At 57.3% G+C, this 24353-nt stretch overlaps 1 protein-coding gene across 1 annotated transcript; it reads right to left on the reverse strand.

The window, feature by feature from the left end:
• Positions 1–513: 513 nt before the first annotated feature.
• On the reverse strand, positions 514–23904 carry BOP1 (BOP1 ribosomal biogenesis factor). Its single transcript, XM_054518434.1, has 14 exons — positions 23727–23904; positions 21218–21335; positions 20170–20271; positions 18162–18374; positions 15996–16157; positions 15769–15849; positions 14916–14985; positions 12785–12917; positions 12085–12265; positions 8259–8547; positions 8094–8178; positions 5111–5218; positions 1877–2055; positions 514–1770 (listed from the first exon to the last, which is right to left on the reverse strand). Exons 1-13 carry the CDS (start codon positions 23849–23851, stop codon positions 1902–1904), a joined length of 1821 nt encoding a protein of 606 aa, XP_054374409.1. The 5' UTR covers positions 23852–23904; the 3' UTR covers positions 514–1770; positions 1877–1901.
• Positions 23905–24353: the final 449 nt, after the last annotated feature.

Consider the following 24353-nt stretch of genomic DNA (forward strand, 5'->3'; position numbering starts at 1 on the left):
TTCCGGGTTCTATCCCAGATCCCATTCCAGGTCCCATTCCAGGTTCTATCCCAGATCCCATTCCAGGTCCCATTCCGGGTTCTATCCCAGATCCCATTCCAGATCCCATTCCAGGTCCCATTCCGGGTTCTATCCCAGATCCTTTTCCAGGTCCCATTCCGGGTTCTATCCCAGATCCTTTTCCAGGTCCTGCTCCATTCCCTGGCTTCTTTTCCTGGGATAAACCAGATCCAGGGAATCTCATCCTCTGTTCTGGTCACTTCCAGCTTTTCCGTTGGGATCCTGTTCCAGATCCTGTCCAAAATCCCGTTCCAGGTCCTATTTACCAAATCCTACCCCAGATCTCATCGCATGCAAAAAAAGCCTCTCATGGTTCCTGTGGATCCTGGGAATTCTGCGTGTTGGGAACGTGGGGATGGATGGGGATGTGGGAATGGGGGCATGGAGGGGATGTGGGGGATGTGGGGATGGGACTGGGGAAACTGGAGAATCCAGCGCACGGGGATCCCGGGATCACATCCAAAAAAAGCCTTTATTGAGCACTGGGAATTAAGAAAGAGGCGGATCCCTGTGGATCCCGCGGGATCCCCATGGGAAGGTCAAGCCGTAGAGGCACACGGTGCCGGAGGAGAAGAGCCAGGGATCCCCCTGGATCCCGGTGGATCCCTGTGGGAAGGTCAGGTGCTGTTGGCGCCGGAGGAGAAGAGCCAGGGATCCCCCTGGATCCCAGGTGGATCCCGGGTGGATCCCGGGTGGGTCCCGGTGGATCAGGTGTAGAGGCGCACGGTGCCATCGGCGCCCGAGGAGAAGAGCCAGGGCTGCTGGGGGTGGATCCCGTGTGGATCCCCCTGGATCTCACTGGATCCCAGGTGGATCCCGGTGGATCCCGGTGGATCCCGGTGGATCAGGTGTAGAGGCGCACGGTGCCGTCGGCACCCGAGGAGAAGAGCCAGGGCTGCTGGGGGTGGATCCCGGGTGGATCCCCCTGGATCTCACTGGAACCCTGGTAGATCCCGGTGGATCCCGGGTGGGTCCCGGTGGATCAGGTGTAGAGGCGCACGGTGCCGTCGGCACCCGAGGAGAAGAGCCAGGGCTGCTGGGGGTGGATCCCGGGTGGATCCCCCTGGATCTCACTGGAACCCAGGTGGATCCCGGTGGATTCCGGTGGATCCCGGGTGGATCCCGGGTGGATCCCGGTGGATCCCGGGTGGATCCCGGGTGGATCAGGTGTAGAGGCGCACGGTGCCGTCGGCGCCCGAGGAGAAGAGCCAGGGCTGCTGGGGGTGGATCCCGGGTGGATCCCCCTGGATCTCACTGGAACCCTGGTAGATCCAGGTGGATCCCGGTGGATCCCGGTGGATCCCGGTGGATCAGGTGTAGAGGCGCACGGTGCCGTCGGCGCCCGAGGAGAAGAGCCAGGGCTGCTGGGGGTGGATCCCGGGTGGATCCCCCTGGATCTCACTGGAACCCTGGTAGATCCAGGTGGATCCCGGTGGATCCCGGGTGGATCCCGGGTGGATCAGGTGTAGAGGCGCACGGTGCCATCGGCGCCCGAGGAGAAGAGCCAGGGCTGCTGGGGGTGGATCCCGGGTGGATCCCCCTGGATCTCACTGGAACCCTGGTGGATCCCGGTGGATCCCGGGTGGGTCCCGGTGGATCAGGTGTAGAGGCGCACGGTGCCGTCGGCGCCCGAGGAGAAGAGCCAGGGCTGCTGGGGGTGGATCCCGGGTGGATCCCCCTGGATCTCACTGGATCCCGGGTGGATCCCAGGTGGATCCCGGTGGATCAGGTGTAGAGGCGCACGGTGCCGTCGGCGCCGGAGGAGAAGAGCCAGGGCTGCTGGGGGTGGATCCCCCTGGATCTCACTGGATCCCAGGTGGATCCGGGTGGATCCCGGTGGATCAGGTGTAGAGGCGCACGGTGCCGTCGGCGCCCGAGGAGAAGAGCCAGGGCTGCTGGGGGTGGAAGGCGACGTCGAGCACGCCGAGGTCGAGGGTGGGCGCGTGGCCCTTGAGCACCTTGAGCGGCACCAGGAGCGCGTTCTGCAGCAGGTCACTGCCGACAGAGGAGGGGAGGGGGGAAACACACGGGAACGCTGGCACCGGGAACGGGAACGCCGGGAACGGGAACGGGAATGGGGACGGGAACGGGAACGCTGGCACCGGGAACGGGAACGGGAACGCTGGCACCGGGAATGGGAATGGGAACGCTGGCACCGGGAACGGGAATGGGGACGGGAACGGGAATCCCGACACCGGGAACGGGAACGCTGGCACCGGGAACGGGAACGCCGGCACCGGGAACGGGAACGGGAATGGGGACGGGAACGGGAACGCTGGCACCGGGAACGGGAACGCTGGCACCAGGAACGGGAACGGGAATGGGGACGGGAACGCTGGCACCGGGAACGGGAATTGTCCCAATGGAAACGGGAACGCTGGCACCGGGAACGGGAACGGGAATGGGGACGGGAATGGGAACGCTGGCACCGGGAACGGGAATGCCGACACCGGGAACGGGAATTGTCCCAATGGAAACGGGAACGCTGGCACTGGGAACGGGAATGGGGACGGGAACGGGAAGGGGAATGGGGACGGGAATGGGAATCCCGACACCGGGAACGGGAATGCTGGCACCGGGAATGGGAACGGGAACGCTGGCACCGGGAATGGGAATTGTCCCAATGGGAACGGGAACGCTGGCACCGGGAATGGGAACGCTGGCACCGGGAATGGGAACGGGAACGCTGGCACCGGGAATGGGAATTGTCCCAATGGAAATGGGAATGCTGACACCGGGAATGGGAATGGGAACGGGACCGCTGGCACCGGGAACGGGAATTGTCCCAGTGGAAACAAACGGGAACGCTGGCACCGGGAATGGGAATTGTATCAATGGAAACGGGAATTTTGACACTGGGAATGGGAATGGGAATGGGAATTCTGACACCGGGAATGGGAATTGTCCCAATGGCAACGGGAATTCTGACACCGGGAATGGGAATTCTTACAGCAGGAATGGGAATTCCGGGAGCAGGAATGGGAATTCTGACAGTGGGATGGGAATTCCAAGAGGGGGAATTCTTACAGCAGGAACAGGAATTCTCATAGCAGCAATGGGAATTGTGACACCAGAAAGGGGAATTCTCACAGTGGGAATGGGAATTCTGGGAGTGGGAATGGAAATGCCGTGAGGGGGAATGGGAATTCTGATAGCGGTAACGGGAATTCTGACAGTGGGAATGGGAATTCTGGGAGCGGGAATGGGAATTCTGGGACTGGGGATGGGAATTCTCACACTTGGAATGGGAATTCTGGGAGCGGGAATGGGAATTCTGACAGTGGGGATGGGAATTCCGGGAGCGGGAATCTCGTCCTGGGTATCTTTGGGATCCAATCCCGGATGTGCCCAGGACTCCCCGCAGCTGCCCCACAAATGCTGCTGCCACCCCAAGGACCCCAAAGGGAGGGATCTGATCCCATAAACACCATAAATAAACCATAAATAAACCACATAATCCCATGAGTCCCACAAATCCCACAAATCCTTTAACTAAATCTCATACTTCCCACAAATCCCATAAATCCCACGAATCCCATTAAATCCTGCCAATCCAACAAATTCCACAAATCCCATACATAAATCCTATAAGCCCCATTAAAAAATCCCACAAATTCCATAAATTCCATAAATAAATCCCAGAAATTCCCATAGATAAATCCTGTGAATAAATCCGTAAATCCCATAAATAAATTCCAGAAATTCCATAAATAAATCCCAAAAATCTGATAAATAAATCCCATAAATTCCCATAAATAAATCCCATAAATAAATCCATAAATCCATAAATGAATCCCATAAATAAATCCATAAATCCCATAAACAAATCCTACTAAAAAATCCATAAATCCCACAAATAAATCCCATAAATAAATCCCACAAATAAATTGATAAATCCCATAAATCCCACAAACAAATCCCACAAATCCCACAAACAAATCCCGTGAATCCCCTAAATAAATCCCATAAATCCCCCAGACAATTCCCGGTGAATCCCCTAAATAAATCCCACAAACAATTCCCAGTTCATCCCACAAACAAATCCCAAAAATCCCCCAGACAATTCCCGTGAATCCCCATAAATAAATCCCACAAGTCCCACAAATGAATCCCATGAATCCCCTAAATAAATCCCACAAATCCCCCAGACAATTCCCGGTGATTCCCATAAATAAATCCCACAAATCCTGTGACAATTCCCAGGAATCCCCATAAATAAATCCCACAAGTCCCACAAACAATTCCCGGTGAATCCCATAAAGAAATCCCACAAATCCCCCAGACAATTCCCGGTGATTCCCATAAATAAATCCCACAAATCCCCCAGAGAATTCCCATGAATCCCCTAAATAAATCCCACAAGTCCCACAAACAATTCCTGGTGAATCCCATAAAGAAATCCCATAAATCCCACAAACAATTCCCGTGAATCCCCTAAATAAATCCCACAAATCCCCCAGAGAATTCCCACGAATCCCACAAACAAATCCCACAAGTCCCACAAATGAATCCCGTGAATCCCCTAAAGAAATCCCACAAATCCCCCAGACAATTCCCGGTGAATCCCCATAAATAAATCCCACAAACAATTCCCAGTTCATCCCCTAAATAAATCCCAAAAATCCCCCAGACAACTGCCACGAATCCCATAAATAAACCCCACAAATCCTGTGACAATTCCCATGAATCCCCATAAATAAATCCCACAAATCCCACACACAATTCCCGGTGAATCCCATACGTAAATCCCACAAATCCCACAGACAATTCCCAGCGAATCCCCCTAAATAAACCCCCCAAATCCCCCAGAGGATTCCTGGCGAATCCCCCTAAATAACGCCCCCAAATCCCCCAGAGGATTCCCGGTGATTCCCATAAATAACCCCACAAATCCCCCAGAGGATTCCCGGTGCACCCCCCTAAATAACCCCACAAATCCCCCAGAGGATTCCCGGTGCACCCCCATAAGTAACCCCCCCGAGTCCCCCGCCGCCAATTCCCGGTGCACCCCCATAAGTAACGCCCCCGGTTCCCGCGCGCGGTTCCTCACTTGTAGACCATTCCGTGGCAGACGATGACGGAGCCGTCGTCGGAGCCGGAGGCGAAGAGGGGATGGCGCCGGTGGAACGCGACCGAGCGCACGGCGCGGCCGTGGTGCCTGCGGGGGCAGAGACGCACCGGGGATCGGAGCAGGGAAAAACAGCCGGGAAAAACGCCCGGGGATCGGCAACGGGAAAAACACCCGGGAAAACACCCGCGGATCGGCAACGGGAAAAACACCCGGGAAAAACGGGAATCGGCAACGGGGAAAACACCCGGGGATCGGCAACGGGAAAAAAACCCGGGGATCGGCAACGGGGAAAACACCCGGGAAAACACCCGGGGATCGGCAACGGGGAAAACACCCGGGAAAAACGGGAATCGGCACCAGAAAAAACACCCGGGGATCGGCAATGGGGAAAACACCCGGGAAAAACGGGAATCAGAGCAGGGAAAAACACCCGGGAATCGGCAACGGGGAAAACACCCGGGAATTGGCACCGGGAAAAACACCCGGGAAAAACGGGAATCGGCAACAGGAAAACACCCAGGGATCGGCAATCGGGAAAACACCCGGGAATTGGCACCAGGAAAAACACCCGGGGATTGGTACCGGGGAAAACACCCGGGGAAAATGGGAATCAGAGCAGGGAAAAACACCCGGGAATCGGCAACGGGAAAAACACCCGGGGATCGGCAACGGGGAAAACACCCGGGAAAAACGGGAATCGGCAACGGGAAAAACACCCGGGGATCGGCAACGGGAAAAACACCCGGGAAAAACGGGAATCGGCAATGGGGAAAACACCCGGGAAAAACGGGAATCGGCAACGGGGAAAACACCCGGGGATCGGCACCGGGAAAAACACCCGGGAAAAACGGGAATCGGCAACGGGGAAAACACCCGGGAATCGGCAATGGGGAAAACACCCGGGAATCGGCACCAGGGAAAACACCCAGGAAAAACGGGAATCAGAGCAGGGAAAAACACTGGGGAAAACAGGAATCAGAGCAGGGAAAAACACCCGGGAAAAACGGGAATCGGCAACGGGGAAAACACCCGGGAATCGGCACCGGGGAAAACACCCGGGAATCGGCACCGGGAAAAGCACCCGGGAATCAGCACCAGGAAAAACACCCGGGAAAAACGGGAATCGGCAACGGGAAAAACACCTGGGAATCGGCACCGGGAAAAACACCCGGGAAAAACGGGAATCGGCAACGGGGAAAACACCCGGGAAAAACGGGAATCGGCACCAGGAAAAACACTGGGGAAAATGGGAATTAGCCCTGGGAAAAACACTGGGGAAAAACAGGAATTAGAGCAGGGAAAAATGGGAATCAGCAATGGGAAAAACACCGGGGAAAATGGGAATCACAGCAGGGAAAAATGGGAATCGGCAACGGGAAAAACACCGGGGAAAATGGGAATCACAGCAGGGAAAAACACAGGGGAAAATGGGAAAACACGGGAATCAGCACCGGGAAAAACACCAGGAAAAACAGGAGTCGGCAACGGCAAAGAACGGGAATTAGCACTGGGAAAAACACTGGGGAAAATGGGAATTAGCACCGGGAAAAACACCGGGAAAATGGGAATCGGCAACAGGAAAAACAACGGGAAAAACGGGAATTAGCAGCAGGAAAAACAGGAATCAGAACAGGGAAAAAGGGAAAAACGGGAATCAGCAACGGGATAAACACCAGCAAAACAGGAATCAGCACCAGGAAAAAACACCGGGAAAATGGGAATTGGCACCGGAATAAACACCAGGGAAAATGGGAATCAGCATGGGGATAAACACCAGGAAAACTGGGAATCAGAACATGGAAAAGCAATGGGAAAAACAGGAATCAGCAGTGGGATAAACGGGAATCGGGACAGGGAAAATAAGAGGAAAAACGGGGATTGGCAGCGGAAAAACCAGGAATTGGCACTAGGATAAACACCAGGAAAAACCAGGAAAAACACTGGGAAGAACGGGAATCGGCACCAGGATAAACACTGGGAAAACAGGAATCAGCACTGGGAAAAACCCCGGGATAGACCCCAGGAAAAACGGGAATCAGAGCCCAGAAAATGGGATGAACAAAAACCTGGGACGAGCCGGGGTTTGCAGCTCCCATGGAGAGCTGGGAACGCTCCCGGGACCCCAGGGGATGCCAGGGATCCGCAGGGATCCATCCGCAGGGATGCCAGGGACCCCAGGGGATGCCAGGGGACATCAGGGGACCCCAGGGGATGCCAGGGATCCGCAGGGATCCATCCGCAGGGATGCCAGGGACCCCAGGGGACCCCAGGGATCCTCAGGGATCCGCAGGGATCTGCAGGGATCCGCCGGGATGCCAGGGACCCCAGGGGACCCCAGGGGATGCCAGAGGATCCTCAAGGGATGCCAAGGGACCCCAGGAGATGCCAGGGATCCACAGGGATCCACAGGGATCCACAGGGATGCCAGGGGACCCCAGGGGACCCCAGGGGATCCCAGGGACGACAGGGAACCCCAGGGATCCTCAGGGATCTGCAGGGATGCCAGGGACCCCAGGGGATGCCAGGGACCTCAGGGGATGCCAGGGACCCCAGGGGACCCCAGAGGATGACGGGATCCTCAGGGGATGCCAGGGGATGCCAGGGACCCCAGGGGACCCCAGGGATGCCAGGGATCCACAGGGATCCTCAGGGATGCCAGGGGACCCCAGGGATCCTCAGGGATGCGCAGGGATGCCAGGGGGACCGCAGGGGATCCACAGGGGATGCCAGGGACCCAAAGGGATGCCAGGGGATGCCAGGGGATCCCAGGGGACCCCAGGGGATGCCAGGGATCCGCAGGGATCCACAGGGACCCGCAGGGATGCCAGGGACGCCAGGGATCCGCAGGGGATCCCAGGGGACCCGAGGGGATGCCAGGGACCTCAGGGATGCCAGGAACCCAAGGGGATGCCAGGGATCCCCAGGGATGCGCAGGGACGCGCAGGGATGGGCCGGGACTCACCGCAGCAGGCGGTAGGGGCGCGTGGACAGGTCGAGGTCGAACCAGGCCACCTTGCTGTCGTAGCTGCCGCAGATGACGTTGTCCCCTGGGGAGGGAAGAGCCCCGGGGTGAGCGGGACGGGCCCGGCCCGGGGGGATCCCCTGGGCTCCCGGGGCCACCCCGCACCTCCGGGGTGCACGGCCATGCTGGAGATCCACTGGCAGTTGCTCTGCAGCTTCTTGGCGAGCTCCTGGCGCAGCAGGTTGTAGACGCGCACGGAGCGCTGCGAGGCCACCAGGAAGTAGGGCCGGAGCGGGTGGAACTGCACGCACTGGATCATGCCGGGGCTCTTCCGGAAGGGATCCTGGCTCCAGCGCCGGCTGCTCTGGTGGATCAGCACCTGCCGGCTGCCGGGGTTCCGCACCACCGAGGCCCAGTAGTCGCCCTTGCCGTGCCACGTCACCTGCACCACCGGCTGGGAATGGGATGGGAACGGGAATGGGAATGGGATCTGGGTGAGATCCCAAAATCCCGACCCTCTGGATCACCACTGGGGCACAGCAATCACCCTTGCCGTGCCACGTCACCTGCACCACCGGCTGGGAATGGGATGGGAACGGGAATGGGAATGGGATCCGGGTGAGATCCCAAAATCCCGACCCTCTGGATCACCACCGGGGCACAGGAATCACCCAGGCCGTGCCACGTCACCTGCACCACCGGCTGGGAATGGGATGGGAATGGGATCCAGGTCAGATCCCAAAATCCCAACCCTCTGGATCACCACCAAGGCCCAGGAATCGCCCTGGCCATGGCGTATCACCTGTGTCACCGGCTGGGAATAGGAATGGGAATGGGATCGGGATCTGGGTGAGATCCTGAGATTCTGACCCTCTGGATCATCCCAGAGTTCCTCAAGGTGGGAATGGGAAAGGGATCCAGGTGAGACCCCAAAATCCCGACCCTCTGGATCACCATGGAGGCCTGGGAATCACCCTGGTCGTGCCACGTCACCTGCGTCACCGGCTGGGAATGGGATGGGAACGGGAATGGGAATGGGAATGGGATCAGGAACAGGATCCGGGTGAGATCCCGAAATCCCAACCCTCTGGATCACCACTGGGGCACAGGAATCACCCAGGCCGTGCCACGTCACCTGCACCACTGGCTGGGAATGGGATGGGAATGGGAATGGGAATGGGATCCGGGTGAGATCCCGAAATCCCGACCCTCTGGATCACCACTGGGGCACAGGAATCGCCCTTGCTGTGCCACATCACCTGCACCACCGGCTGGGAATGGGATGGGAACAGGAATGGGAATGGGATCCGGGTGAGATCCCAAAATCCCGACCCTCTGGATCACCATGGAGGCCTGGGAATCGCCCAGGCCGTGCCACGTCACCTGCATCACCGGCTGGGAATGGGATGGGAACGGGAATGGGAATGGGAATGGGATCAGGAACAGGATCCGGGTGAGATCCCGAAATCCCAACCCTCTGGATCACCACTGGGGCACAGGAATCACCCAGGCCGTGCCACGTCACCTGCACCACCGGCTGGGAATGGGATGGGAACGGGAATGGGAATGGGATCTGGGTGAGATCCCAAAATCCCGACCCTCTGGATCACCACTGGGGCACAGGAATCACCCAGGCCGTGCCACGTCACCTGCACCACTGGCTGGGAATGGGATGGGAATGGGAATGGGATTCAGGTGAGATCCCAAGAACTTGAGCCTCTGGATCATCCCAGAGCTCCTCAAAGTGGGATTGAGATGGGAATCCAAGTTAGATCCCAAAATCCTCATCCTCTGGATCATCCCAGGGCTCCTTGGGGTGGGATTGGGATTGGGATCCGGGTGAGACCCCAAAATCCCGACCCTCTGGATCACCATGGAGGCCTGGGAATCGCCCTTGCCGTGCCACGTCACCTGCGTCACCGGCTGGGAATGGGATGGGAACGGGAATGGGAATGGGATCCGGGTGAGATCCCAAAATCCCGACCCTCTGGATCACCATGGAGGCCTGGGAATCGCCCAGGCCGTGCCACGTCACCTGCATCACCGGCTGGGAATGGGATGGGAATGGGAATGGGAATGGGAATGGGATGGGGATGAGAACAGGAATGGGAGCTGGGTGAGATCCCAAGATCCCGATCTTCTGGATCATCCCAGAGCTTCTTGGGGTGGGAATGGGAACGGGATCCAGGTGAGATCCCAAAATCCCGACCCTCTGGATCATCCTGGAGCTCCCCAGGGTGGGAACAGCGGGATCAGGGAAGGGGAGAGGGGGAGAGTTTGGTTGGTGGGTCCAGGGATGGGAACAGGAACGGGATTGGGACTGGGAATGAGATTGGGAATGGGATTGGGATTGGGAATGAGACTGGGATTGGGACTGGGGCAATTCCCAGGAGCAGCTGAGGGAGCTGGGGGGGCTCATCCCAGAGAAAATCGGGATTGAAGGGATCCAGGGCGGGATCTGCTCCCAGGGAACAGGGACAGGACCAGGGAACGGCCTCAGGTTGGGAATTTTGGGAATATTCCCCTGGCATTGTGGGCAATCAGGGATTTGGGGCCTTGGGAAGCAGGGCAGGGACTGAGGCCGAGGATTCCCGGGAGAAGCCGGGAAAAGGGGCCGATCCCAGCTGGAATTCCTGCGGCTCCGGGAAATGTTCCCGGGATTTCCTGGAAAACGGGGCTGGGGAAAGGCTCCAGCACTGCCAGGGATTCCTGGGAATGGGAAGGGATCCCTCAGGATGCGGAGCTGGGAACAAGGATCCCCTTGGAATTGTGTCCCGTGGGATCCGGAGCTGGGAACAAGGATCCGTTTGGGATCCTTCCCTCGGGATGTGGGGAACAAGGATCCCCTTGGAATTGTGTCCCGTGGGATCCGGAGCCGGGAACAAGGATCCGTTTGGGATCCTTCCCTCGGGATGTGGAACAGGGAACAAGGATCCCCTTGGAATTGTGTCCCGTGGGATCCAGAGCCGGGAACAAGGATCCGTTTGGGATCCTTCCCTCGGGATGTGGAACAGGGAACAAGGATCCCCTTGGAATTGTGTCCCTTGAGATGCAGCTGTGGGAACGAGGCCCCTCCCTGGATCCTGGGCTGGGGATGATCCACAAATCCCGGGAATGCCGATCCCAGCCAGATCCTGGGAATGCCAGTCCTACGTAAACCCCAGGAACCCCGATCCCAGCTGGATCCTGGGAATGTTGAGCCCACCCAAACCCTGGGAATGCCAAGCACAGCCAGATCCTGGGAATGCTGATCCCACCCAGATCCCGGGAATGCCAATCTCATCCAGATCCCCGGAATGCCGATCCTACGCAAACCCTGGGAATGCTGATCCCACCCAGATCCTGGAAATGCTGATCCCACCCAGATCCCGGGAATGCCAATCTCATCCAGATCCCCGGAATGCCGATCCCCCCCAAATCCCGGGAACACCGAACCCACCCAGATCCTGGGAATGCCGATCCCGCCCAGATCCCAAGAACACTGATCCCACTTGGATCCTGGGAATGCCGATCCCACCCAGATCCCAAGAACACCGAACCCACCCAGATCCCAGGAATGCTGATCCCACCCAGATCCCAAGAACACTGATCCCACTCAGATCCAGGGAACGCCAATCCCAGCTGGATCCTGGGAATGCTGATCCCACCCAGATCCCAGGAATGCCGATCCCACACGGATCCCAGGAATGCTGATCCCACCCAGATCCCAAGAACACTGATCCCACTCAGATCCCGGGAACGCCAATCCCAGCTGGATCCTGGGAATGCTGATCCCAGCCGGATCCCAGGAATGCTGATCCCATCCAGATCCCGGGAACGCCAATCCCAGCTGGATCCTGGGAATGCTGATCCCAGCCGGATCCCAGGAATGCTGATCCCACACGGATCCCGGGAATGCCGTGGATCCCACTTGGATCCCGGGAACGCCGATCCCACCCGGATCCCGGGAACGCCGATCCCAGCCGGATCCCGGGAATGCCGTGGATCCCACCTTGCTGTGCTGCACCAGCAGCCGGATCCCCTTGCCGCGCTCCTCGGGGCTGGCCGGGACCCACCGGACGGGCTGGATCCGCTCCTCCTCCGGAGCTTCCCAGGAATCCAGGAGCTGATCCGTGGCTGCCACCAGCAGCCGGTCCCCGAGGCCCGGATTCACCAGGAGCACCTGCTCATCCCTGGGAACGGGAAACCCGGGATCAGCGGGGATCCCCTGGGATCAGGGGGGATCCTCTGGGATCAAGGAACCCTCCCCAGGAGCACCTGCTCATCCCTGGGAACGGGAAATCTGGGATAAGGGAATCCTCTGGGATCAGGGGGGATCCTCTGGGATCAGGGGGAATCCTCTGGGATCAAGGAAATCTGGGAATAATCCTTGGGAATGATCCCTGGGAACTCACACGGCCACCAGGTGGATGCTGGGGTTGGGGTTCCAGGGAAATTCGGGAACGATCCCAGGGACATCTGGGAATGTGGGGATGCTCCCAGGGCAATCTGGGAATGTGGGGATGCTCCCAGGGAAATTTGGGAATGTGGGGATGATCCCGGGGCACTCACACGGCCACGGCCACCAGGCAGATGCTGGGGTTGGGGTTCCAGGGAAATTCGGGAATGTGGGGATGATCCCGGGGCAATCTGGGAATGTGGGATGATCCCGGGGCAATCTGGGAATGTGGGGATGATCCCGGGGCACTCACACGGCCACGGCCACCAGGCAGATGCTGGGGTTGGGGTTCCAGGCCACGCTCTTGACCACGGAGCCGAGCGGGAGCGTGCGGAGGCAGCGCGCGGTGCTCACCTCCCAAAACCGCACGGAGCCATCGTCAGAGCCTGCGCCGCAAAACAGCAACAACAATGGGATAACAGCAACAACAATGGGATAACAGCAACAGCAACAACAACAGCAACAACAACAATGGGATAACAGCAGCAACAACAATGGGATAATAGCGACAGCAACAACAACAGCAACAACAATGGGATAACAGCAACAACAGCAACAACAACAACAACGGGATAATAGCAACAACAGCAACAACAATGGGATAATAGCAACAACAACAACGGGATAACAGCAACAGCAACAACAACAACAACAACAATGGGATAACAGCAACAACAGCAACAACGGGATAACAGCAACAGCAACAACAATGGGATAACAGCAACAACAGCAACAACAACAACAGCAATGGGATAACAGCAACAACAATGGGATAACAGCAACAGCAACAACAACAACAACAACAACAACAGCAACAATGGGATAACAGCAACAACAACAACAACAACAATGGGATAACAGCAACAGCAACAACAATGGGATAATAGCAACAGCAACAACAATGGGATAATAGCAACAGCAACAACGGGATAGCAACAGCAACAACAACAATGGGATAACAGCAACAATGGGATAACAATGGGATAACAGCAACAGGGTAACAGCAACAGCGGGATAGCAACAACAGCAACAACAACAACAGCAGGATAGCAACAACAATGGGATAACAGCAACAATGGGATAACAATGGGATAACAGCAACAGGGTAACAGCAACAGCGGGATAGCAACAACAGCAACAACAACAACAGCAGGATAGCAACAACAATGGGATAACAGCAACAACAGCAACAACAGGATAACAGCAACAACAACGGGATAACAATGGGATAACAGCAACAACAACGGGATAACAGCAATAGCAACAATGGGATAACAGCAACAACAACAACGGGATGACAGCAACAACGGGATAACAGCAACAACAACAACAGCGGGATAGCAATGGGATAACAGCAACAACAACAGCGGGATAGCAACAACAACAGCGGGATAACAGCAACAACGGGATAACAGCAACGGGATAACAGCGGGATAGCAATGGGATAACAACAATGGGATAGCAACGGGATAACAGCAACAACGGGATAACAACAACGGGATAACAGCGGGATAGCAATGGGATAACAACAATGGGATAGCAACGGGATAACAACAACGGGATAACAACAGATAGCAGGACAGTGGGATAATGGGGATAATGGGATTGGGATTGAGATTACGGGATAATGGGGATGGGATAATGGGAATGGGATAATGGGATAATGGGAATGGAACTGGGATTGAGATAAGGGGATAATGGGAATGGGATAATGGGGATGGGGATGGGAATAACGGGAATGAGATTCCCAGGAATAGGGATGGGAATGGGGATGGGAACGGAATTGGAATTATGGGAATGGGGATGGGATTCTGGGGAATAGGGATGGGATTGGGAATAATGGGATAATGGGAATAGGGATGGGATAATGGGAATGGGATTCCCAGGAATAGGGATGGGAATGGGGATAGGAATGCAATTGGAATAATGGGAATGGGATTGGAACGGGATGGGAATGGGATAATGGCAATGGGATAATGGCAATGGGATAATGGGATAACAGGAATGGGATTAGGATTGAGATTAGGAATGGGATATTGGGATAATGGGAATGGGGATGCAAATGGGATAATGGGATGGAAATGGGAAAGGGAATGGGGATGGGATCATGGGAATGGAATAATGGGAATGGGATAATGGCAGTAGGATAATGGGATTGGGATAACGGGAATGGGATTGGGACCCCGGAGCCGCTGGCAAAGCTCCAGAGCATTCCAGAGGCGCCGCAGGGCGGGGCCAATCCCGGGATCCTCCCCCAGAGCCAGGGTTGGGATCTTGCAGTGGGAAAAGCCCCGATCCCAACCCCAGAGCAGCTCCGGGTGGAGCTGGGCCGTGGATCCGTGGGATTCATCCCGGGAATTCCCAATCCAGGGGCGGATCCGTACCTGACACCAACCACTGCCCGCTGGGGGAGACGCTCAGGGTCCGCACCAGGCTGGAGTGGCCGCGGTAAACCTGGGGAAAAACCGGGAATGAGGGAGAATCCCAGATCCCAGGAGCTCCATGGGAACCTCCAGGAGCTGCTCCGGAATCCTCGGGAAGGGAGGTGGAAGAATTTGGGATCTGGAGGGAGCACGGCCAAGGCCGCCCCATCCCACATCCACAGGGATGGGAATCCCAAGGAATGGGGATTCCAGCCCTTTCCTGGGGAATATTCCCAAAAATCCCAACCTGAGGCCATTCCCTTGGTCCTGTTCCTGTTTCCTGGGAGCAGATCCCGCCCCGGATCCTCTTGGATCCCTTCAATCCTGCTTTTCTCTGGGATGAGCCCCCCCCAGATCCCTCAGCTGCTCCCAGGAATTCCCCCATTCCCAATCCCAGCCATGAACCCACCAAATCCCTGTTTGCCCCAAATTCCAGGGGATTATTCCCAAAAATCCCATCCCAAGGCCATTCCTTGGCTTTGTCCCTGTTTCCTGGGAGCAGATCGTGCCCTGGATCCCCCTGGATCCCTTCAATCCCGCTTTTCTCTGGGATGAGCCCCCCCAGATCCCTCAGCTGCTCCCGGGAAGTTTTCCGGAGCCATTCCCGAAAATCGCGGCAAAGGGGGATCCTCCCCAGCCCCGTTTTCCACGGATCCCCGGGAGCATTTCCCACAGGGATTCCCGCCGGGATCGGCCCCTTTTCCCGGCTTCTCCCAGGAATCCTCAGCCTCAGTCCCTGCCCCGAGCTTCCCAAGGCCCCAGATCCCAGAGTCCCACCGAATTCCAGGGGAGCGTTCCCGACCGAGCCCCTCACCAGAGCCTGTGTGGTGGGGAAGGGCTGCAGGTCCCTCGGCCTGGGCAGCTTGGGAATGAGATCCTCGGGATCCACGTTGACCTGCGGGGACGGGCACCACAGCGATCCCAGCCGCCCCCTCCGGCCGGGAATTCCCGGGGTGGGAGCGGGCGCTTCCCGCGTTCCCTGGGTGGTTTTTGGGTGGTTTTTGGGGTGTTTGTTTTTGGGTGGGATCAGGGGTGGCGCACCCTCATCCTGCGCTGGCGGGGGCAGAGGTAGAGGTCGAGGCAGCGCTCGAAGCGCTCGTGGATGAAGCGCGGGTAGGCGGGCACGGCGCGCAGGCTCGGGAAGCGCCGCGGCAGGAAGCTCGGGCGCCGCTCCGACGGATCCTGCTGCTGCCAGGCCAGCTCCTGCCGGGAACGTGGGGACGGTGTGGGAATGGGGCGGGAATGCGGGAATGGGGGAATGGGGCGGGAATGGGGGAATGGGGAGAGGCCGCTCCCCAGGCAGCATGGGGGAGCACGGGATGGGGATGGCGGGGCAGGGTCAGAGGGAATGGCGGCAGGGAGAGGGTAATGGGGATGGGGAAAATGGGATAATGGGAATGGGATAATGGGGATGAGATAATGGGATAATGGGGATGAGATACTGGGATAATGGGGATGGGATACTGGGACAATGGGATAACGGGGATGGGATAATGGGGATGGGGAATGGGGAATGGGATAATGGGGATGGCATGATGGGATAATGGGAAGGGGAATGGGGAATGGGGATGGGATAATGGGAATGGGGATGGGGAATGGGGATGGGATAATGGGGATGGCATGATGGGATAATGGGGATGGGAAAAATGGGAATGGGGAATGGGGATGGGGGATGGGAATGGGGATGGGGAATGGGAATGGGGATGGGATAATGGAAATGGGAAAAATGGGATAATGGGGATGGGATGATGGGATAATGGGGATGGGAAAAATGGGAATGGGGAATGGGGATGGGGAATGGGAATGGGGAATGGGGATGGGGATGGGATAATGGGAATGGGGAATGGGGATGGGGAATGGGGAATGGGATAATGGGGATGGCATGATGGGATAATGGGAAGGGGAATGGGGAATGGGGATGGGATAATGGGAACGGGGATGGGGAATGGGAATGGGGATGGGATAATGGAAATGGGAAAAATGGGATAATGGGGATGGGATGGTGGGATAATGGGGATGGGATAATGGGAATGGGAAAAATGGGAATGGGGAATGGGGAAATGGGAATGGGGAGGGGAAAATGGGATAACGGGGATGGGATAATGGGAATGGGAATGGGGAATGGGAATGGGGATGGGATAATGGGAATAGGATAATGGGATGGGACAATGGGATAGGATAATGGGAATGGGATAATGGGATAATGGGAATGGGAAAAATGGGATAATGGGGATGGGATAATGGGGATGGGATAATGGGGATGGGATAATGGGAATAGGATAATGGGAATGGGACAATGGGAATGGGACAATGGGATAGGATAATGGGAATGGGAATGGGATGATGGCGAAGGGGAATGGGAATGGGAACAGGGATGGGGAGGAGATAATGGCATAATGGGAATGGAAATGGGAATAGGATAATGGGAATGGGGATGGGATAATGAGAATGGGATAATAGGATAATGGGGATGGGGAAAGTGGGAATGGGATAATGGGATAATGGGGATGGGATAATGGGGATGGGATAATGGGATAATGGGGATGGGATAATGGGATAATGGGGATGGGATGATGGGGATGGGATGGGACGCCCTGGGCTCGGGAGGAGCCATTCCCAAGGGTCAGGGTCGCTCCCACCGGCAGCTCCCTGGCCAGGATTCCCCGTCCTCCTCATCCCATTGGGAGCTTCCCATCCTCATCCCACTGGAGCTTTTCCCACTGGGATTTCCCTGCCCGTTTTCCCCCCATCCATCCCCTCTGGATTCAAATCCCACTCCAGGGCCTCTCCCACTTATCCAGGGACACCCCAATCCCTGGGGAGTGACCCCAAATCTCCCTCCATTCCACAGGATCCTGGAATGCCCCGGGTGGGAATTCTGGGCTGATCCCATTCCACGGGCGGCGACAATTCCCAAAACTCCTCCCCGAGCAACCCAAGGGATGAAACACCCACACGAATTCCCTGGAAAAACTCCCTCCATTCCACAGGATCCAGGAATGCCCCGGGTGGGAATTCCGAGCTGATCCCACTCCACGGGCGGCGACAATTCCCAAAACTTCTCCCAGGGATGAAACATCCCACACAAATTCCCAGGGAGAAACCCTTCCAAACCCAACAACTGCGATCCCCCCGGATCCCCTCCGTGGAGCGTCCCCGCGGGATCTCCCGGCATTCCCGGCGTTCGTTCCCGGCGTTCGTTCCCACCTCCTCGGGGCTGAGCAGGAATTCCGGGGGCGGGTTGTAGGACTCGGCGTGTCCCGGCAGCGGCATTTTGGGAGCGGGCACGTGCATCTTGTGCCGGCCCAGCACCGAGTTGGGGTCCTCGCGCGCCCACAGGTCGTAGAAAGTGGGAGCGCTCTCCTTGGGCTTCCGGGGCTGGATCCAGCCCATCTTGATGGCGTGGACCAGCTTGGAGACCTGCGGAGCATCCCCGGGATTTGGGGAGAGGCCCGGGGGGGAGTTTTCCGTCCTCCTCGTCCCACCGGAGCTTTGCCAGCCTCCCCAGCTTTCCATGGAGCCTCCTGATCCCGCCTGGATCTTTGGGATCTCCTGATCCCAGCTGGATCCTCCTCAGCTTTCCACGGATCCTCCTGATCCCGCCTGGATCTTTGGGATCTCCTGATCCCATCTGGATCCTCCCCAGCTTTCCATGGATCCTCCTGATCCCGCCTGGATCTTTGGGATCTCCTCATCCCAGCTGGATCTTTCCATCCTCCCCATCCCATCTGGATCCTCCTCAGCTTTCCACGGATCCTCCTGATCCCGCCTGGATCTTTCCATCCTCCTCATCCCACCTGGGTGTTTCCAATCTTCTGATCCATTGGGATCTTCCCACCCTTCTCAGCTTCTCCCTCCTCCTCCTCATCCCATCCGGATTTTTTCCAATCTCCTGATCCCACCGGGGCTTTTCCATCCTCCCCATCCCACCTGGATCTTTCCATTCTCCTTAACTTTTCCACCCTCCCCATCCCCCCGGGATCTTTCCAACCTCCCCATCCCATTGGGATCTTTCCATCCTCTTCATCCTTTTCCACCCTCCTCATCCCACCAGGATCTTTCCATCCTTCTCTTCCCATGTGGATCTTTCCATCCTCTCCCATCCCACCGGGATCTTCCCAATCTCCTGACCCCACCAGGACTTCTCCAACCTCTTCATCTCACCTGGATCTTTCCATTCTCCTTAACTTTTCCACCTTTCCCATCCCACCAGGATCTTCCCAATCTCCCCATCCCATCCAGATCTTCCCAATCTCCTCATCCCACCACGATCTTTCCACCCTTCTCATCCTACCTGGATCTTTCCCTTCTCCTTAACTTTTCCACCCTCCCCATCCCATCAGGATCTTTCCAATCTCCTCATCCCATTGGGATCTCTCCATCCTCTTCATCCTTTTCCAATCTCCCCATCCCACCAGGATCTTCCCAATCTCCCCATCCCACCTGGACTTCTCCAACCTCTTCATCTCACCTGGATCTTTCCCTTCTCCTTAACTTTTCCACCCTCCCCTCCCAGTGGGATCCTTCCAACCTCTTCATCCCATTGGGATCTTTCCATCCTCTTCATCCTGTTCCACCGTCCTCATCCCACCTGGACCTTTCCATCCTCCCTCATCCCACCAGGATCTTCCCAATCTCCTGATCCCACCTGGAAATTTTCCACCTTCCCCATCCCACCAGGATCTTCCCAATCTCCTGATCCCACCTGGATCTTTCCAACCTTCTCATCCTACCTGGATCTTTCCCTTCTCCTTGACTTTTCCATCCTCCCCATCCCACCGGGATCTCTCCATCCTCTTCATCCTTTTCCACCCTCCCCATCCCACCTGGATCTTCCCACCCTCCTCATCCCACCTGGATCTTTCCACCCTCCTCATCCCACCTGGATCTTTCCAACCTTCTCATCCTACCCAGATCTTTCCAACCTTCTCATCCTACCCGGATCTTTCCCTTCTCCTTAACTTTTCCATCCTTTCCCATCCCACCAGGATCTTCCCAATCTCCTCATCCCACCTGGATCTTTCCACCCTCCTCATCCCACCTGGATCTTTCCAACCTTCTCACCCTACCCGGATCTTTCCCTTCTCCTTAACTTTTCCGTCCTTTCCCATCCCACCAGGATCTTCCCAATCTCCTGATCCCACCTGGATCTTCCCACCCTCCTCAGCTTTCCCACTCCGGGGCTCTCCCCCCGGAATTCCGGGCTCTCTCCCACCTTTTCCTTCTCCACCAGGGAGGGGATGAAGCTCCGTTTGTCCTCGGGCCGGTTGGTCACCGGGTGGATCCGCACCTCGTGAGTGAAGAAATCCACGGACGGCTGGAAAAACGGGAACGCTCAGCCCCCGGCCCGCATTCCCAACGGGAATTACAGCCCTGGAGCCTCCTCTTTCAGCATTCCCAGTGGGAATTACAGCCCTGGAGCCTCCTCTTTCAGCATTCCCAACGGGAATCACAGCCCTGGGGCCTCCTCTTTCAGCATTCCCAGTGGGAATTACAGCCCTGGCGCCTCCTCTTTCAGCATTCCCAACGGGAATCACAGCCCTGGAGCCTCCTCTTTCAGCATTCCCAACGGGAATTACAGCCCTGGAGCCTCACCTTGGGCATTCCCAACGGGAATTACAGCCCTGGAGCCTCCTCTTTCAGCATTCCCAACGGGAATTACAGCCCTGGAGCCTCACCTTGGACATTCCCAGTGGGAATTCCAGCCTCGGGACCTCCCCTTTCAGCATTCCCGGTGGGAATTCCATCCCTGGGGGTTCCCTCAGGCATTCCCAGTGGGAATTCCATCCCTGGGGCCTCACCCCCCACATTCCCAGTGGGAATTCCGCCCTTGGCACTTCCCCTTTCAGTATTCCTGGTAGGAATTCCATCCCTGGGGCCTCCCCTACCACATTCCCAATGGGAATTCCAGCCTCAGGACCTCCCCTCCCACATTCCCAGTGGGAATTCCATCCCTGGGGCCTCCCGTCCCCACATTCCCAGTGGGAATTCCAGCCTTTGGACTTCGCCTTTCAGCATTCCCGGTGGGAATTCCAGCAGCCCCGAGACCTCTCCCCTCACGCATTCCCAGCAGGAATTCCAGCCCCGGGGCCTCACCCCTCACATTCCCAGCGGGAATTCCAGCCCTGGGCCCTCCCCCAGGGGCGTTCCCGGCGGGAATTCCGCCCCATTCCCTCTGGGGATCCCAGCCCCGGTCCCTCCCATCCCGCATTCATTCCCGCGCTCCCGGGGCTGGGCGGGCGTCACGTCCGTCCCCCCCTCACCTCGTAGGGGTCGAAGTTGAGGTCCCCGAAGTGGCCCCGCTGCAGGCGCTGCACCAGCTCCAGCTGCTCCTCCGACAGAGCCACCTCCGCACCCGTCTGACGGTCCTGAACCGTGCGCCTGGCACCGGACAGACAGACCGACACGTGGACACACCGACACGGCAGCATGGCGGGGGGACGGACGCACCGGGGGATATGGGGGACACAGCGGGATATGGGGGACACAGCGGGATATGGGGGACACCGGGATATGGGGGACACAGCGGGATATGGACACCGGAATCCCGGGATGGACACCAGGATGGACACTGGGATGTGGGACACCAGGATGGACATTGGGATATGGACAGTGCCATGAGGGACACCGGGGGATGTGGGACATGGGGATGGACACGGGGATATGGGCATCGGAATCCTGGGATGGACACCGGGATGGACACCAGGATGGACACTGGGATATGGGCATCGGAATCCTGGGATGGACACGGGGATATGGGCATCGGAATCCTGGGATGGACACCAGGATGGACACCGGGATGGACACTGGGATATGGGCACTGGAATCCCAGGATGGACACGGGGATGGACACTGGGATATGGGCACTGGAATCCCAGGATGGACACGGGGATATGGGCATCGGAACCCTGGGATGGACACCAGGATGGACATCGGGGTGTGGGATATGGGGATGGACACTGGGATGTGGGACAGCAGGATGGACATTGGGATATGGACACTGCCATGGGGGACACTGGGGGATGTGGGACACGGGGATATGGGACACGGGGATATGGGCATCGGAATCCCGGGATGGACACCAGGATGGACACTGGGATATGGGCACTGGAATCCCAGGATGGACACGGGGATATGGGCATCGGAACCCTGGGATGGACACCAGGATGGACATCGGGGTGTGGGATATGGGGATGGACACCAAGATATGGACACCAGGATGGACACCAGGATACGGACACCAGAATCCCAGGATGGACACTGCCATGGGGGATACCGGGGTGTGGACACTGGGATATGGACACCAGGATGGACACCGGGATATGGACACCAGAATCCCAGGATGGACACCGCCATGGGGGATACCGGGATGTGGACACTGGGATGGACACCAGGATGTGGGACATGGGGATATGGACACGGGAATGTGGGACAGGGATGGACACGAGGATGGGGGACACCAGGATGGGGGACACTGGGATAGACACTGCCATGGGGGACACAGGGATGGACACCGGGATGGACACCGGGATGGACACCGGGATGGACACTGGGATGGACACAGAGATGGACACAGGGATATGGGCATCGGATTCCCAGGGTGGACTCTGGGATGTGGGACACAGGGATGGACAGCAGGATGGACACGGGGATGGACACGGGGATATGGACACCAGAATCCTGGGATGGACACCAGGATGTGGGACACAGGGATGGACACCAGGATGGACACCAAGACAGACACCAGGATGAACATTGGGATGGACACTGGGGTGGACACTGGGATGTGTGGACACAGGGATGGACACCAGGATGGACACCGGGATGTGGGACAGGGATGGACACCAGGATATGGACACTGGAATCGCGGGATGGACACCAGGATGGACACAGGGATGTGGGAGAGGGATGGACACCGGGATGGACACCAGGATATGGGCATCAGAATCCCGGGATGGACACCGGGATGGACACCGGGATGGAGACACTAGGATGGACACAGGGATGTGTGGACACAGGGATGGACACAGGGATGTGAGACACGGGGATGTGGGAGAGGGATGGACACCAGGATCCTGAGATATGGGACTGGGAATGCAGAGGGATCCCTGGAATGCAGAGGGATCCCTGGAATGCAGAGGGATCCCTGGAATGCACAGGGTTCCCGGGAAGCAGAGGGAAATTTCCTGGGAATGCAGAGGGATTCCCGGAATGCAGAGGGATCCCTGGAATGCAGAGGGATTCCCGGAATGCAGAGGGATTCCCGGAATGCAGAGGGATTCCCGGAATGCACAGGGATCCCTGGAATGCAGAGGGATCCCTGGAATGCAGAGGGAATTTCCTGGGATGCAGAGGGAATTTCCCGGGATGCAGAGGGATCCCTGGAATGCAGAGGGATTCCCGGAATGCAGAGGGATCCCTGGAATGCAGAGTGATCCCTGGGAATGCAGAGGGATTCCTGGGAAGCAGAGGGAAATTTCCTGGGATGCAGAGGGAATTTCCCGGGATGCAGAAGGGATTTTCCAGGATGCAGCTGAGGATGGATGGGAGGCTCCGTGCCGATCCCAAATCCCCACATATCCGGAATCACCCTGGAAAAGCCTCAGGAAGGCTCCAGGACCCTGAATTCCGGGGATTTTGGGAACCCCACACGAACCCCACGTGCGGAGCACATCCAGGGGACCACGGAACACTCTGGGGTTTTAAGGCTCATCCCCCATCCCGTGGGGCACCTCCCGCCCATCCCAGGGTTTTTTTCCAGGAATTCCTCACCAGTATTCCGGGTTTTCCATCTTCTCCAGGAACAGGTCCAGCTCGTCCTTGCTCCTCAGGGGTTTGTAGATCTTCTTCCCGTCCAGGTCGTAGCCGACGTGCGGGAAATCCTGGTACCACTCCATGGGAATGTTCCCCACCGTGTTCCGGATGTCCTGGAGGGGGAAACACCGGGAAAAGGGTGAGGGGAGGGCAGGGAATTCCAGGGAATCCTTGGAGAAAGAGGTGAGGGAATTCCAGGGAATCCTTGGAGAAAGAGGTGAGGGAATTCCAGGGAATCCTTGGAGGAAAGGGTGAGGGAATTCCAGGGAATCCTTGGGGGAAAGAGTGAGAGAATTCCAGGGAATCCTTGGAGAAAGAGGTGAGGGAATTCCAGGGAATCCTTGGGGGAAAGGGTGAGGGAATTCCAGGGAATCCTTGGAGAAAGAGGTGAGGGAATTCCAGGGAATCCTTGGGGGAAAGGGTGAGGGAATTCCAGGGAATCCTTGGAGATGCTTCCTAAAGAAGTTTTCCTTGGAATGGCCCTGGGCATTCCTGCCACACGTTCCTGGCAGCAGGAAAAGGGATTCTTCCCTGAAATTATCCGCAGGAAAAGGGATCATTCCCAGAAAATATCCGCAGGAAAAG

This window comes from Molothrus ater, unplaced genomic scaffold, assembly GCF_012460135.2.
Source record: "Molothrus ater isolate BHLD 08-10-18 breed brown headed cowbird unplaced genomic scaffold, BPBGC_Mater_1.1 matUn_MA564, whole genome shotgun sequence".
NCBI classification, from domain to species: Eukaryota; Metazoa; Chordata; class Aves; order Passeriformes; family Icteridae; genus Molothrus; species Molothrus ater.

Coding starts and splice junctions, on each gene's coding strand:
- BOP1 (XM_054518434.1), bottom strand. CDS start 23,851: ATGGAGTGGTACCAGGATTTCCCGCACGTCGGCTACGACCTGGACGGG. Junction 8,179..8,258: donor CATGGCCGTGCACCCCGGAG/GTGCGGGGTGGC, acceptor TTCCCTCCCCAG/GGGACAACGTCATCTGCGGC. Junction 5,219..8,093: donor CGCCCCTACCGCCTGCTGCG/GTGAGTCCCGGC, acceptor CTGCCCCCGCAG/GCACCACGGCCGCGCCGTGC.